The 18,172-nt window shown below is 43.0% G+C and overlaps 1 protein-coding gene across 5 annotated transcripts in view; it reads right to left on the bottom strand.

Annotated features, from left to right (window-relative positions):
* Positions 1 to 4,182: 4,182 nt before the first annotated feature.
* Positions 4,183 to 18,172, bottom strand: part of LOC142575228 (uncharacterized) — a 55,724-nt gene continuing 41,734 nt past the window's right edge. For all 5 annotated transcript variants that reach the window (XM_075684417.1, XM_075684426.1, XM_075684389.1 and 2 more), the window contains one exon: positions 4,183 to 4,414. In XM_075684417.1, coding sequence (XP_075540532.1) covers positions 4,260 to 4,414 — 155 coding nt within the window. In that variant the 3' untranslated portion in view covers positions 4,183 to 4,259. The remainder of the gene's footprint in view (positions 4,415 to 18,172) is intronic.

Below are 18,172 nucleotides of genomic sequence, written 5' to 3'. Positions count from 1 at the left end.
TTTCCAACAAACTTTGTTGGGTGTCCTCCAGGCGAAAAGCTGCAACATACAGCTTTAATGTGCCTGAAGGCCCTCGCATGGCAGCAGTAAGTCTCCTATCGGCAAACGTATAACATACGAAACACTAATCTATTAGGATATACATTTACAATGTAGCAAAATAAATGTGTGAAATCTAAAGAAACATTCATCTTTTCAGATAATTATATAGTATTTGTAAAAAAAATTCTTCTTAATGCACAACAAAGCTAAGATGCATATTATATGTATTATACATCCCAAAGGATCACATTTCAAAAATAAGCACTACAGACATGTCTAGCATGTACACTCGCCCACAAAATGTTACAGGGTGCGCAAGCGTGTGGCAAAACGACCCTTCTTCCCTTCTAGCTGTGCACCCATGGTATCGAGTTTGCATGCATGCGCGTCCCTCTGAGACTGCAAGCGTGCATGTTTCTGCACTTCCTCCTTGTGCGCCGGCGATATCCGAATGTAGCCGTGAGGTGCCCCTCTTGCGATGGGCGCGAAACTATGTGAAGCCTGAGCTTGTGCGTGCCGCTGCGGCTGCTTTTTGTCGAGTCACGAGCGCCAACGCATACGGCCCAGTGGCGAACCCAGCAAGTAATTTTCTTTTAATGAGCTGCACCATTTTGTGTCCAATCTTTGTTGTTTCTTTTTATGAATGGGGCATTCTCCCACAGAAGAGCATGTCAGAAAATGCCCCCTATAGAAGGAGACAGTGTCAACACCCATTGAAGACCAGCAGTTAGGACACATGGACCTGTGACAGAAAAGCTGCCGGATGGATCTGGGACAGCGACGCTGGCCTGTACTTTCCTATCGTCTCCATTATCCATGGCAACCTGGTATGAAGAGCATGCGTTGGCCATTTATGCTTGAACTACTTTTTCCTGGAAACAGTTAACAAAATGTTTTGCATGGAACAAAGAAGGTATGTTCACCTTCGCAAGTAGTGGCTCATAGGGAAGGCTGGCACATTGGCTGGAGGGATCAAGGTTGGACATGTTGATCTCGACTGCACTTTTAACTCGAAGTCTATGGCAGCTTGAAAGCAAGAGTGCTTATGCTAATTTTCTGTTTGCCCTACGACATAGAATACACTGCCTACTTAAAGTACTCGGTAAAGCTGTTGAACAAGTTCAACTTAGGAGGAATTGTAGAAGCCCGGTAACCTGGGAAAGTTGGTATGATTTCACTGAGAGGGAAAATTAATTTGCACCCATTCAAATCTGAACTACTGGAGGCACCAGTACCTAAGCCAGAGAACCAGGGGTAGAGAGGCTGGCCAAGACTGCTTTCATCAAAACTCGTAGTAACATGATGGGAAGACGTCTGCCAGCCAATAACCGCTTCAACTAAAACTGTGCAGCATAATGTGGACAAAGCAAGACATAAAAGCTATAGAGACAAGCCCACGATAAGTATCCTCATCCCTGTAATGTTGTTTTCCTTTTTCGACGATGCATGGCACAGTTTTACTTCAAGCTCATGTTTACAAAATGGCCTCATACTATGTTTTATTGTGGAGTAACTGTTTATTCCATCACATAGTCAGCGAGATCATTACAACAGTCAAGTGAAACGTTTACCTCTGCAAGCAGCAACAAGCTTTCAGCACAAGCTTGCATGGGCTGTAAATATGCACAGAGTAAGTGTACGACATGGCTTGTTGTGTCAGGTGCACTGTCCCATTGGCCAACTGTATGAGGAAGCTGGGAGATTCCAAGCTTGAGAGTATTAGTTATAGTAATGGAAAGAATGTCGTATAGCAATAATTCATTACAATTAAACCTTGTTATATGAAACAATTATAAATAGAATTACTGCTTAAATAACAGGTGATGAATCACCAAGAGAATTACATGTATATGAAACTTCATACATCAAACTTGCTCAGACATTAAATGGATATATTGAACTCCGTAGCATTGGACATTGGGACACATATTAAAGGCTTCACTGCAGTACATCGGCAGATCCTGTTGGCGCAAATAGGACCTACAAATTCTGCATGGGCTAAAGGGTAGAAAGCGCTGCTCTGAATGTATTTATGTAGTCAAACGCCATTTCAACAAAGTGCTCGCACCTTCAAAATCCTTTGCTATGCAGGTCACTTTGTTTTAAAGGTTGCGCAGCTCACTGCTCACAATAGCTAAGCACTTTCAACAAAAGAAAATCTTTAACAAGAATTCAAGAGAGACTTAATGAAATAGACCGCTAATTTTTCTCTGCAAAATATCCCTGACAGCACGTTCTACTGTAGCCACCCTATGCTCCATTGAGGTTCCCAGCTTGCTCTCCAACCAAATGCAGGAACCATGCAAAGCAAAGCCCCCGATTGTCTAGTGCCCCTAAGCCTCCCTTGCTGCAAAATTTTTGGTCGCCTTCGTTGACATTCGCGGCCTATCCATGCATTCGTCAGCCATTGATCCGTCACAACAAGTAGCATACGAGGTGAGTGAATCCTGGAGCAGGGCAACAGAACTAGTAATATCAGCATGCTCTTCAAATACACTGCTGTTAGCGCTAGCGCACAGCTTACCCTGGTGACATCTTCGCGGGGCAGTGGCAGCACTGGTGCGGCATTCGTTTTATAAACGTAAATCAGCCGCCAGGTACACATAAGTTTCTTTGTTTTACAGGCAAATTAATTGTGGTCTTCATTGTAGAGCTGTTCAACTGTAATCTAGTGCTTATGCTGATGCTACTTGCTCCATGCAGCGGTTAGTTTTCCTCACGTGATAGTGTGCGACGCTGTTGTGTCTCCGCTTTCGGACTTTAAAACCAGCAAGCATCTAAAATGTGCTGCATAATAGACCGTTTTAGTTTAGCGTACGCTATAAAATAGTGGGTCATCACTGCGCATGCGCAGAACGCTAAACGACCCATTGCGTATAGCGTACGCGCACTATTTCTCAGATTTAGCATTAGTGTCTTTACGTGGTTTGCGGAATTTGCGTGAAACATGGCGGCGGCCCCGGCTGCCAGCTTCGAATTGAATTTGGCGTTGCTTTTGTAAAATGGACTTCGTTCTTTGCAACTGACTGTGTAAATGGCTTTCGCTTAGTCTCAGGCTGCTTCGACGACAGAGTATTATGGATAACCTTGTGGTGTTTTCGAGATCGCTTCTCGTTTCGAGTGAGTTGAAACCTAACGAAAGAAACATCCGACATGTTAGCACCACCTATAGCTACAGTCGGGAGATAGCCGCAATGACGGCACATGGCCTTTAAGATCTGAACATCTCACAGGCCAACTCAACCTAAAGAAATGTGTGCTGCTTAGCATACGCTATATATACTTTAGCGTATAGCATACGCTATAGTTGCGTACGCTAAATTAAAACTGTAATGTCAGACCCATAAGTTAGCTTCATCCCAATACAGTGGTGTTATGCATTCAACCATGCACTTAGCATTGTGATGAAGTATACCAACAGTGGGAAGGGGTCACAAACACTGGACATAGCAAGGTTACGCGGTCAAGCATACCATAGCGCTGAAGCATACTGAAAGTGGAAAAAGATAAAATTACATGCAGAGTATCCTGTGGGAGTTATCTAAATGATGCATAAGCATTTGCGACTGATCACCTAATGTTTTGTCGTCATATGCTGCTGCGTTTCATATAATTGCGAGAAACGCCACGAAAAAAATCATGAAATGGAGAAGCGCATTTGCAACACCAAAATGTTAAACTGAGACCAGCATGAGTATAAAGCAGAGGCCAGTAGTAGCACTGTTCACTCCTTTTATATTATGGTGCATTTGGATGATGTTGTTGCTTCATGGAAGATGAGCATTGGCCAATGCGTGCTGTTCTACGTGACGTAATTGAACTGTCACGTTAGGGAGACGTCATACGTAGATGTGGTCAATGATGCTGCCTCCTCTCGATGCAAACCATTATCAACTGTACATCAGCGGCCGCTGCTTATGGCACGGCTGCGCAGGCCCGATCTTACAATTCGCTCGCTCATGCGGGCCTTATCTTGAAAGCAATCATCTTACGTGATGGACGGGTTTCCTCATTGGGTAAGCATAGAAACCTTTACGCATTTTGTTTTAAAGTGAAGCTTTCTTTGTCTCTTCCTCTGACTTTCCCACTCCAGCTGCTGCTGTGGACTGCTGCTGATGTCACACACACCACATCGGGGGGGGGGGGGGGGGGTTCAGAGTGTGTATATACATGACAGGCACAAGTAAGAGAGGAAAGGAGATGGGAGAAGCTTGTTTTCACCCCACCGCATCGAATGTGCACAATGTCCTCTGGAGCTCCCTGGCCGTTGTCACATTAGCCACCTGACAGCTGCAATTATCCGTGACTCCCCTCAGAAGCACTGAAGAAACTGCAGCGCTTATGTGCGAGGCGAGAGGGGACACAGATAGAACTGTAGAGAGAAGAAGAGGGAGGAGAAGAGGCAGTTCCCATATAAGATGGGGGAAGTGACATGAGAAGGCAAGGAAACTCCACTAACATACAACAGCAGTTGCGGTGTGCTTATGTACAAGGCACAATACAATACGTTGCTGCTATTTCTGAAAAAATAAACACAATGAAAATATGTCAAGCGGGCAATTCACACGGCGTGCAGAAGCAGAGCCGCATTAATTAAAGCACACTGCAGCGTCCAGGAAACACTACAGAAGTGGTTGACCGTCAAATCAACACTTCTGTGCCCGCTGCATTATTAGCTCTGCTGCTATGGCATTGCGAGAGGTCATGGATTTGATCCCAATCGCGGGAGCCACATTTCGACGGGGGCGAAATAGAAAACCCATGTGCACTTAGATTTTAGGACACATTAAAGAACATCACGGTGTCAAAATTAATCTGGAGTCTGCCACTATGCCGTGCTTCATAATCTGAGTGTCGTTTTGGCACGTACAGCCCCATAATCCAATTCAAGCTTAAAACTTCTGCCATAACGCGATGTGCCATATGAGGAAATGACAACACTTAACCCTCTCGGGTTACAAGATATGGCCCACAACAATGCCTCATGCAAACACCTCTCCCTGTGTGTTCTGCCTATTACGCAGACAAACAGCAGTGGTGCCCACAAGGTAACGTTTAACATCAATTCGCCAATCTCGTGTTAGCCTAAACGTTGAAGAAATTAAGCTTTAGCCGTCAACACTGCTAATTATCGTCAATCAGAGCATCCAGCATGGAAAGCTTCACTTACATCAATTCCCACAGGGTGTGGGATCTGCATAATTTTTCCCTTATTCCTCATTTTTGTGTGCATAGCATGAACAGGAAGATGTTCCAATGGGCTCAGTTTTGAAAATATAGTATTATATGTGCAATCTCCAATTACGGTAAAAGCACCGAAACCCTTAAGAAGTGTACAGGCAGGGATTTAGAGCTATTTCCGGCAGGGTTGTGGTGATTTGGGCCCTTGCTTCGCCCATCTTGCAAGCTCCATATACGAGACTGCAACACAGCCTTGCACATGTTCCCGACTATACATGCGCACATCTGCCGTCATCTGTCACAGACATCTAAAAACTCGCATGACACCCATTCAAAGCTGGTTCTGACGTTGCTGCAGTGATGGACCGCAATACATTACAGAAGCTCCAGTGCATAACACAACTGCATTGCGGTGAAGCTTAGTCTAGGGCATTGGCATTGAAACTTGTTTAAGAAATCGCATTTCCTCAAGCCACAACCAGCATGCGTATTCGTGCTCTTAAACTGCACAAGGGCCATCCATACGCCGACGTGTCGGAATGTTAAGTCAGGTGTAGTTCTGACCAGAATGCACATATTGTTTGGCATGTCTAGAAAGTCTTCCTAAAGTCACCTCTGCCGCATTACAGTTGAGTTAAGCAGGGAAGCTTATGCAATGTATTGCACTGAAGCATATTAAAAGCGAAAAATTGCAATTTCATTGCTGTGGTGATTTAAGCCCCTTGTTTGGGGGGCCATGACCGTGCCCCTCTGGAGGGCACAAAGGAGCGAGGAATCATGGTTGGAGAGCATGACACAAACCCTGGCGATGGAGAAACAGCTTTGATGACCTGCTCTACCGAAACTGTACTGCTTGTTCAGCAGGTGTTAATCAAGAAGCTAGAAAAATGAAACCTAGTAGTCTGGATATTTATTGACTACAGCAAGGCTTTTGACAGTCTGCAACACAAGATTCTAATAACAGAGTTGACTGCAAACGGTGTACATGGAATGACATATTTTGTTGTGTTCGTATCTGCTTGATTGCAGGCAATGCGTTGTTATTGGAAATAGTATTTCCTTGGACGGCAATATTGTTAGGTGTCCCACAGGGCAGCATTTTAGGTCCCCTTCGACATTTACGTTAATGACATGATAGACATACGAAGGTTGATCCAGAAATAAGGTTCCCATCAATTTTAGAAGTAGAGAACATTGTTTATTCTCATAGAAATTTACATTATTGGAAAGATGAACCTTACATAATCGCCATCTTTTTCTATGCATTTTTGTATACAGTGCTCCAATTTCTGTATCCCAGTGTCGTAGAAGTCTGCCGCCGACCCACTGAGGAAGCATTTCACCTCTTCGACTTCATCGCTCCGGAAGCGTTGGCTACTAAAATGTTTTTAGCTTGGGGAACAAGTGATAATCACTAGGTGCAAGGTCCGGACTGTACGGTGGGTGGGGCATGACAGTCGACCCAAAGTTTGTCAAAAGTTCCTGGGTTTGACAGGAGACGTCAGGTCGGGCGTTGTCGTGAAGCAGTGTTACACTGGCTGCCAGTTGTCCTCGCCGGCAGTTCTGAATAGCTTGCCTGAGTTTTCATAGTGTTGCACAATAACTCTCAGAGTTGATTGTTGTCTCACGTTCCATTAAATCGATCAGCAGTACTCCCTTATGATCCCAAAAAACAGTGGCCATGACTTTGCCAGCAGAAGGAATTTGAACTTCTTTGCGACTGGTGACTCTGGGTGACGCCACTCTTGGTATTTTTATTTCATATCAGGAGTGAAATGAAACACCCACTTTTAGTCTCCCATAAAAATGGAGTCCAACAATCCTTCCTTATCTTCTTGACAATTTTGAAGAAACTGGCGAGCACAGTCAAGGCGTTTCTCCTTGTAGTCTGATGTCAATAGCCGCGATATCCATTGAGCACAACACTTCTGATACCCCAATACTTTAGTCAAAGCTCTTTCCACTGTACCGTAAGAACTTCCAGGAATCTGAGCAATAAGTTCACAGATGTTGATCCTCCTCTTCCGAAGCACTTTGCGTTGGGCCATCTTGATAACCACCTTCGAAACTGACGGTGTTCCACTCCGTTCTTCATCGTAGACTTTCTTTCAACCGGCACTAAACTCCCTAAACCACTTTCGGACGTGTTGAACGGACATGCACTTGTCGCCATACACCTCTGTCAACTGATGATGAATATCCACGGGGGAGTCCCCTTGACGTGCAAAAAGCGAATTGCGGAACAAATCTCGTACTTGGCGCGATCAACAATGGGAACCTCCATATCGGACGGCTGCTGAGCCAAGAATGAGCGGTGCAGCGAAGCAAAGTGCGGCTGGGGGGAATGGAGAGTGGGGGAACAGCCGCCTGCATGAGTGTTGCCGGATTTCACCTCGCACCTTCCCGTGCGGCTGGAGCTCTTTGGGAACCTTATTGCTCGATGAACCCTTGCAGAAAGTGAGGCAACAACCATTCTATATGTGGATCATACCAGCCTGTTTGTCTCTGGTCTGGAGGCTTGCGATGTCATTCCTAAAGCGAATGCACTCCTTTCCACTTTATTGCGATGGGCCAGCCACAACGGCCTTAAAAATATTATTTCTTTCCAGAACAGTTGAAATTACAAATTTACCAGGCACTATTTGCGTCTCATATTAACTACTGCATGCATGTGTGGGGCACCACTGTGAACACTAACACAAGCTTTTTCTTCAGAAACGTGCACGTCGGAATTATTGCTAACGTTCCATACCTCCACACAACATCACCACTTTTCACCAAATTTAATGCGATTTCAAACTGCCAGATCTGTATGGCTTTCCTTTACTCTATTCATATTTTTTTCCTCTAACAAAGTCTCTTCACTTGTAAAATCACTGTCGGGACTACAGCCAGGATAGATGGCTCGTGCCAAAAAGGCTAACAATTTATCTAATGCAATCGCTAACCTGTAATGTTCCTTTACTTCTTAATAAGTATGAAAACCAAGGCATTATTAATGTTCATGTATTTATCCGGAAAGAAACGCGAAATATTTTTTGGTCTACCATCATTCATTACATGATGCCTGCTCGCGGGAACAAATGTATGGATATCCATAACTGGGAGTTACTAATGCGCTGTTCTTTCTCTCTCTCTCTCTATAATATATATATATATATATATACATATATATTTTGATGGGCTCAGACACGGAACCAGTGTTTACGGTCGTCTTCTCTGAAGAAGGACAAGAAGCCCCCGGAAAGGCTGGTGACGGTCATCGGAGACGTTGATCTTCCCAACGATGTCAGGCAGGTGTTGAACAAAGGTCCGAAATTCAGCCACGAGCCACGGATAGAAGCACATGAGTTCCTGGCGCTTAATAGGTGCATAGCAGGAAAGGCGTTGGAAGAAAACCGTGAAAGATGCCTTCTAGATGGTGTGAATACGCTTATAAGATCTACGACCAGCACTAACACGTTGACTAGCAAAGATTCTATGGGAAAAGTCGTGTCGTATTTCAGGAAGAATAGACTCCGGCTTTTTCAAGCTGACAAGGATGGTGGGTTTGTGGTGCTCACCGAGGAAGAGTTTCAAAAAAGAGCCGGCGAAGCAATTGCAAAGAACTTCATCCCTCTGAAAGCTAGTGCTACGCGAGTGAGAGGCAAGGCGGCTGCGATGTGCAAAGAATTAGATCTGAGCACGCTGGCCAATGACATTGGTAACAGCAAAAGCAATGCCCTTTCCATGTTCTTTACGGCCAAAACGCACAAACTGTCCGTGCCATTCAGAACAGTGGTCAGCGAAAATGGAACTTGGCTGATTGTGTTAAGCAAGTTTCTTCAAAAGCACCTTACATCCCTTAAAGTTCAAGATCCGTACGCCACAAAGAGTTCAAAAGATGTTGTTAGGTTTCTTGATGGATGTACTTCCAATGGTTATGTGTTTTCAGTAGATGTTGAAGACTTGTTTTACTCTGTGCTCCACGATGCCTTATTTCGTTCTGTCAGAGATGCTATAGGAAGTAACAGTGCAGTAGAGTTCCAAAACTCCTCTGGCGTGTCAATATATAATTTTATGAAAATGCTAGAATTTTACCTTGATGTGACGTTAATCTCTTTTGAGAACAAGTTTTATCGACAAAGACAAGGGATTTGTATTGGGTCCTGCGTCGCCCCGGTGCTTACTAACATTTTCTTAACCTGTATTGACAGCGCCTTGGAGCCAATTTTAACATGGTGCTTGTCCTATGTCGTTCTCCCCACTTGTGAACGTCTTCGTTGGCGCTGTTCCGTCCTAAATCAAGTATGCACCATCTATCCCAAATGAATGTTGTCCTGAACTTCTAGACTCATTGATTTTTTCATCGCCGCGTCTAGCCATAACCACTATGGTCTAGCCCCAGGGAGCCCAAACAGAGGAAACGAAGGTAGAAATGAACGATAAAGGTAATCTAAAATGACGCAGGAACTAGGCAGCCACCGTACCTGCGGTTAATCAAACATTCAAATTTTGACACTTCACATGCCAAAGCCGAGAACTGATAATGAGGCACACCGTAGCGGTGAACTGCGGATTAATTTTCACCGCGCGGGATTCGTTAACATGTGTTTAACGTACGGTACACGGGCATTGCATTTTTACTTCGTCGAACCCCGTCGAAATGCGGCCTCCACGACCAAGATGTGATCCCACAACCTCACTTTCGCAGCGCAACGCCAAAACCACTAATACAACATGGTGGGTTTAGAAGCCATCAGGACAGTTTCAGTTGGCTGGACCAATAAACCATATTGCTTTTCACAAAATCCCGCAAAAGTTGCGGAGTCCAACATGACGGTCTAATGTGAGGAGTTTATTTTAAACTTGTTTCAATGCCAGGGCAGAATACTCAGACTTCGCCAACGTTACATCGCGATTGCATCTTTTGTCAGAATAGTAGATGCTTTCGGATTGCTACAGGCGCGCCTGTGCAGCCCACGCAGTTCGTGCATGGTTGCGGGCCGGAGGAGAGAGATATGCACAAGAGAAGATATCTGCCACGCCTTCCGACGTCACTCATGCTTCGCAAAGAGTGACGTCAGCATCTCTCAGCTTTTTCTTTCCTCCATGGTCAGAGCACCCGCAGATATAGAAGGCCCGCTTGCACGCACTGAGCATAGTTACGTAATCGGTTTTTAGGAAACCCCATGCTTCTCTTCGCGGTCTCGCAATGGCGAAAGTTGCTTCCTTTGAATGTCAGTACTGCGACCTGCGGTTAGCGAACAATCGCAGTCTGCAGAGGCACATAAAACTTGTGCACAAAATCACTCACCCGAAGTACAACTGCGACGAGTGTGAAGTAGCCCTGACTTTGAAAGAACTGGAGTACCGCCATACCAGCATGCATTTCTTCGAGCCAGAATATGAGAGGTATCACTTTCTGACAATGCCAGGTAAGACACTTGCTTATTCTCTCAAAGCAACGCGTGATTACCGCTGCACCTGTTATTTTTGCATTACGGGCTTGCAGAGTGAACGATTCACTTGTTCACTTATTGCTTGAAATGTGCTCATTTATGGTGCTTTCATGCTTAACATTTTATCTGACCATGCACTAGCTGCAACTTATACCACCATACATTAAATTGCATGCTTATCATTGCTGTTTTGAATCGAAGCAACGCAGAATCATTGCTGATGGATCTTTTTTAGGAATCGCATATTTAAGTTTTAAAAGAATGTACCCGCCGCGGCGGCCGCATTTAGATGGGAGCGAAATGCAAGAAACGCCTGTGTGGCACGTTAAAGGGACATTAAAGTGAAAAATTATTTCTTCTGCATCAGTAAATTACCGTTCTACAACACCAAAAACACCACTGTTACAATGATAAGACGTTTGGTAAGCCAGAAAAAGCGCAAGAACGAAATACGGGTGGCGACGCCTACTTGAGTTCCCGCACCTGGGGGCTGTGACAACGTGGATTTTGATGGCATCTTCTAGGGCCTACTAATTATATATAGCGGTACAGATTGACTATATTGAGTTCTAAAGGAACCAAATATTAAACATGGCAAGTTTCAGGAACCTTTATTCAGCCAACGCGGCCCAAATGCGAAAACATACTTTGGAATCCCTGACGTCACGCTAACGTACCGGCACTGGGGTTTCGGCGCGAAATTCAAATACTGATACTTCGATCTTCATTTTCTCATCTAATAATCAAACTATTTTTTTGAAATCACTGCCTGCAGGGTTCTCAAACAATGCTTCATTAGTCTAAACTGATTTATTGTTTCGCTTTAGTGTCCCTTTAAAGATCCCCTCGTGGTCAAAATTAATCTGGACTGCGCCACTATGGCATGCCTCATAATCAAATCGTGGTTTTAGCGCATAAAACCCTAGAATACATTCTATAAAAGAAAAGTGACTGGAGGAGCATGAATGAAGTTAATGATTTGCTATTTTTACTTTAACTAATGAAAGAAAGAAAACAAATATACAAAGTATGAACCCTGCTTCTAGTTCCCAACTTCTGTAAGGTAAACCATGCGATACAATATATGCAGATTTGGTAGCATGAATATTAGCCATAGTGGTGGCCATGCCATGCAGGAAAGCACTCGCTTTGCAAACTTGGAAATGGGTAAGCACCTATAGTATGGTACAGGAAAAATTTGTTTCTCCCCATTGCAGCAAGCACCTACTTTTTTTTTTTACTGCATTCTTTAGGGTCTAGAAGCAATAGTTGTCAGGTTAGGTAGCATGGACAAGCCTCCTTGTACATTAATAATGTGTTAAATCAGCTTTTCTGTTCAAGAAATCTGGTCTAATCTTGTGCCCTAAACTGGTGCTGGAGCTTTCATATGCTTTACAGTCCTCGTATAGTTATGCACAGGCTTGCGCGGTATTGCACACTAATGAATAGAGGCAAGTGCACAGGTATGAGATTGCACTTCTGCCTAAGGTCGATCTGCAATCGAGTACATGGCTTTGTGTGAGCGAGAACTCCATACAATGGAAAGGATTGCGTCTAAAAACATGTACACACAGCAGAAAAAACAAAGTAGCACTTCATATCAATCTTAACACAATAAGTAAATGCTGAGTCAACCAAAGCGCAAATTTTGCATTGTTTGATTAAAGAAGTGCTAGAAGTACTGTACACTAGTTCTAATGATAGCTCCTGTCGAAGTTTTATATTTCCTGAATTCCCAATGTGCAAAAAATTTAAATCTACTAATTGTTCAGTTAAAACACGGGGAAAACATGGTGTCAACCACGTGCCAACTCACGCGTGTTAGCCGGCATGTCAACGGCGTCTGACACGCCGGCTGAGAAAAAGAAGAGGAAAGAAAAAAATAAGGATACGCCAAGAAACCAGACTAAGTGTTGTTGCCTATAGCTTGAAATTTAGCATAGCGGATAGATTATAAAGCTCCTTTTGAAATGTTTATGCCTATTTGTTGCAATGCCTTGAACTTATAGATAAGGTATGATTCTCTGTATTTTCTTTCTCGTTCAGAACGGAAATTTGTAAGATGTAGAGTTGTCATTTTCACTTGTCATTTCATGCAATTCTTGGCGTTGCTCACAAAAAAAAATTTGATGGCAGTCACTTTGTGCTGCTATAATTAGACGCCATGTCACAGTGTCAACCTCAAATTAATAAAGCAAATTAGCTTACAGTTTCTATACATACTGTCTTCGCAGGAGTTTGATCTCTGTATGAAAGCTGCAAAATGTACTCAAGCAAAGCATAGTTTAAAGATGTACAAGAAGCAACATCATTCTTGTCACGTTTTTATATCTTCTTTTTCTTCAATTCCATTATGCTTCGCTCTAAAATTTTGCCCTGAGAAAAACAAATGCTTGATCCTCATCAGGAAAAGAGAAAAGATGTCACTGAACCTCTTCTTCATAACTACTGAGTTCCACAACATGTCTACGATTCAACTTTGTAACGCTAGTTCTGTGCATTACACACCCTGAAATGCAGACTGAACATACAAGTGTCCAGGGTACTTAATCTTCTTTCTTCTTCTAAATTACCCCATAAGATATTCTGCACAGCCAACGTGGGCTTACAATAAACTGATTCCCCTTGACACACTGCATACATGTAACATTTGCTTTATTTTATTATCCTGATCAGCTTTCAAGTCATTGAAGGAAAAGGTGGAGAAAGACACACGCAGTCACTTCATTGCAAGGACAGGTACAGAGACTTGCGGCCACCTGAAAAAGAAGCATTTCTACTTCGTCTGTCACCGGTCTGGAAGTTATGCTTCACAAGGTATCGTGAAATGCCCGTATCATGACCACCAGTCTGAGTCTCTGGCTTTGATGGGTTTTTAAAAACCACAGAGATTTTTGTTCAGTCATGTTTATACGATTACTCAAAGAAGCGTTAACAGCATATCGGAATGAACCTCAACCTGGACAGTTACCTCGGTATGCTCACCTAAGCTGGGAATCATGTGTGCCTAAAGTTGGGCTTAAACATACTCCAAGGCCATCTTGGCCAAGATTATACATATTATTCTATTTCCTTCCTATCATTCAACGCACCATGTATGCAGTAACACTGAATGAAGTGCGAGTGATGCGAAAGAAAATAGAACAGGATAAAAATTGTATACACTAGCCTGACCCTGGTCACCTCAAAGCCTATGCATCAATATTAAACTACTTACACCCGAGTCCAAGCGTACCACTGTCCAAGTGGCTGCCCTTTAAACAAAGCTCTAGTAATGCTGGACCTTGCTGTTAAAGAACTCCTATAATCAACCACAAGACATCGGCTGTAATCGCAAACCAGACCTATGATAGCACCAATGTTAAACTATTTGTTGTCACCAATATGAGTTAAGCACATTTGTTTTAGAACTACACTGTACTATTTCTGTGTCAGTGATTGCAGGGGAGTCCTCGTGTATCGTGTTAGACATAAAAGGATTAAAGAGATGCCTACAGAGGCATTGCGAAAGTAGCTGGTATTAGTAGATTGCACCAATGATTGGAACATCTTTTTGGAGCACATGTTATAAGCACATGTAATAAATAACGAACAGTGACACAATACATCCAGCGGTCAGATGCAAGTAGTACTGCTCAACATGACAACAGATCACTATTCACCACTGTCGGAGTGGCAAAGTTTAAAGTTGGTTTCCAAAAGCATTGCCTGCCTGGGTTACATGTCGTCATAACCTTCCCATGTTATGAATACGTAAAATTTATAGCAGGCCCATCCCAAAAATTTGGGGACGTCCAAAGCCAGTATATCAAAAAAATGTCTTCTGTTTGATTCTACTCTAACCTTATAGTCCACGGATTTCAAGTGACTGGCCCAGCTAGTAGTGCAGGTGGCATGCAGCTCTAACAAGTAGTGCGGCTGGAATAGGAATACTTTATTGTGGCACTGGTGGCCTGAATTCAAAGCCTTTTCATTAAATAACAAAGCTCAAAAAGAACAGTGCCACAGTTATTTTTGTATTACTGAGACTTAGCTAATACAGCCCACACCCACAGTGGGTGGTGTGTCAGCATGCAGCGGTGGCCTAGCCAGTTAAGGATTTGGGCTAGGAAATAAGTAGTCATGGTGCATGTTGGAGCAGAAAAATTCGCCCTTTTGGAATAGTTCGAGTAGTACAGCAGTAATGTGTAGCATTTGGTGCAGCTCATTATTACTGTGCACTCACTAAATGCTGCTCAACAGCAAAGGAAGACACCAAGGCCAACAGCCAGCAGCAGCCAATTAGTACCACATCAGTATGTTGCAAACACTTTTCTTTGAATAGGTAAGAAACCTTCATAAACAATTGAAAAATTCATGCAGAAACTCCTCTGGGACTTAAGTACGCTTAAGCATTGTACCACTTGCTCATCTCCACGCAGCCCAATGTCATTATCAACTCATTTTCAAGGATACGGCAGCCTGTAATGGAAAATTTCAGAAAGACATCCTAGGGAAAGTAAAAGACGTCCAAACGAATGTTACTGAACTTCTTTCCTAAATGGAAGGAACCTCTGGCGTCACGAGGTAATTCATATGCTTGACACCCAGGACAAACTGGAAAGCATAAAATCAGGACAATTGCAACACAAGTTTGGTGGTAAACGACCTCAGTAACAGATTGCGTCACAACAACCTTACCTTTAAAGCAGTCATTGAGCAAGACTCGGAGACGTGGCAGGAAAAGGAAGGGCTTGTAACTGAGTTAGTTTCTAAATATTTAGGCATTGCAGCTGGTGAAATTGAACGTGCCCATAGAATAGGACAGAAAAGACAAGGCTATACTTGGCTGGTAATTGTGAAATTCCTAAACTTAAAAAAGAAAACACATACTGAAAAATGCATTTAAACTAAAAAAGGTTTGAATTGTCTCATATGGACTGATAAGGATTTTTCAATGAGGATGCAGTCCAGAAACTCCGAGATTTCGGACGTTCCAAACAGAAGCCCGCTGAAAGGTTCAAACTTCTGTTTGGCAAGCTTCTACTAAACAACACGATTTGTCTTTGACCATACCACTAATGAAGTAAGTGCCCTCCCGAAACGTCAAGTCCTCGTGAAAACCCAGTGATGTAAACAATGAACGCTGTGATGCATGTGTGTCAATTCTTTTGTCAAACCTCCACAGCTTATTTCGTAAGCAAGATCACCTCTGTTCTTATCTTGAATCCTGTTCAGTAGACGTTCTAGGCACCGAAACCTGGTTGTCATTCGACATTTTGGATCGTCCTTGTCTCGTCAGTTTTCATTATTTAGAAAACATAAAACTGAATTGAGAGGTGGCGGTGTGTTAATCGCAGTAAAATCTAGTTTGGAAGCTTGTGTTATTGAAACTAATTCCTGCCTCAAAATTGTAAGGGTTGCTCTCTGTCTGCCCACACATTCTACCTCTGTCATTGGAGTCTGCTATCGTCCACTTGATTCATCCCACTACTTTCCGGATCATCTAAACAAGTCTTTAAGTTTTGTCCAGAACAAGTACCCGACATCACCAATATTTCTTGTCGGCGATTTCGACTATCCCAATATTGAATGGCATTGATGCCGACCCCTGTATGGCACAAGAAAAACGTCAATGCCAATATTTTCCTGGCATGCTCTCAACTTTCAATTTGCATCAAATTTCTGTTCCCACTCATGGTGATTCACTCTGACCTCATACTAGCCACAGAACCAAATAATGTTACGGAAAATGTATTGGATGGTATCAGTGGCCACAATATCTTGCATTGTGAATTCATAGGTGCCCTAAAGAAACATGAAAATAGAAAGAAATTAATATTTGATTACACCTGCGTGAATGTCAGCGGGCTTGTTAGTGACCTTTCCACCTTTTCTGTCGGCTTCTTGCAGTCATTCCCTCATTGCAACATAAACACAAACTGGGTTTTTCTTCATAATGGGCTGATCACACTTAAAAAGAAAAGCATATTCCAAAATTCAAAATAACAGCCTGCACAGAAAGCACTTGGTTTGCGACGCATGTGAAACCTATATATTGCAGAGCTGAACTATGAGCATCTGTGGAAGATTGGAGGCCCTATCGTGAGCACGCACACTTATGCAGGACCGTAACAACAGCCAAAGATAAATTTTTCAACCATGACATTTCAGACATGCTTAGCAATGACACAAAAATTTAGGAAACCCAAATTATCGAACTTGACGGTACCGTTATCTAAGGATGGTAACATTCTTTCTCTGGCACATGTTGCTATTGAATTCAACAAGTTTTTTTTCATCCGTTTTCACGGACGAGACTCCTGTACCTAGTAGCTTTCAGGCCCCTATTTTGCATTCAAGCATGCACAACATTAATATCGCTTCTGAAGTAGTACAGTCCTGTATCGATTGTCTTCCAACTAACTCTGCTCCTGGCCGTGATGGCATCTGCCCTAAACTTCTTAAGATATCCAAACCTGCAATATGTCGCATTTTAGCCAAGCCTTTTCAGCAATGTATTGACACGGGATGCGTCCCAAATGTTTGGAAGGCAGCTTGCATAATTCTCATATTTAAATATGGTGATTCGTCTAACCCATCAAATTACAGACCAATTTCTTTAACCAGCATGTGCTGCAAACTTCTCGAACACATCATTTCATCTGCTCTAATGAAGTTTCTTACAGAACATAACTTTTTCTTTATCAGTCGGCATGGACTTTTACACGATTGATTTGAATTAATGACTTGCATAACTCCACTCATTCTTTTTATCGAATAGATGTAATATCTCTAGACTTCGCGAAGGCTTTTGACAAGGTTCCTCAATTCTGGCTTATTCATAAACTGACAGATCTTAACATGTGAGGATAACTAGGTGGACTACAATCTTTTTAACTAACCGGTAGCAATCAGTTTTCATCAATGACCATTTGTCTCCATTAAATCATGTCAAATCTGGAGTACCGCAAGGTTCCATGCTCAGGCCTATTTTGTTTTTAGATTATATTAACGATATTAGTAATGGTAGGCGTTTCATAGACTATTTGCTGATGATTGCGTGATCTACTAACCCTGAGGACACCTGCTACCTTCCATCTTACTTAGACAATCTCCGTAAGTGGGGCAGTAAGCAAGCGGAAATCAACATTAATATAACAAAAGCTATCAGATTCGGGACTACAGCTAAACCCGTGTTATGCAATTGCATAATTATAAGACATGCCCGTAGCCTCGGTATTCGCAATATCTGGGTGTTCATTTGTCATCCGATCTGTCATGGAACATTTGTGTAGATGTGATTTTCACTAGAGTGTTTTAGTTTAGTGTCATTACGGTCCACCCCGCTCCAAGTTGCCCCGCTAAGCCACATGGTGGAGTGGTGGGTGGTTGCATGTTTTAGTTGTATGTCTAGCCTAGCGGAGCAGAGGGACGGATGGATAGGTGCTACGAGTGTCCCCTTTGGAAAGATGTGTGGGTTGCGCCATGAAGCTCTTGTATTGCCCAATGTTCTACCTATGTTAACA

Source organism: Dermacentor variabilis, chromosome 1 (assembly GCF_050947875.1).
Source record: "Dermacentor variabilis isolate Ectoservices chromosome 1, ASM5094787v1, whole genome shotgun sequence".
Lineage (NCBI taxonomy): Eukaryota > Metazoa > Arthropoda > Arachnida > Ixodida > Ixodidae > Dermacentor > Dermacentor variabilis.
The sequence above is the reverse complement of the archived record's forward strand: the minus strand, read 5'-3'. Positions and strand labels throughout refer to the sequence as shown.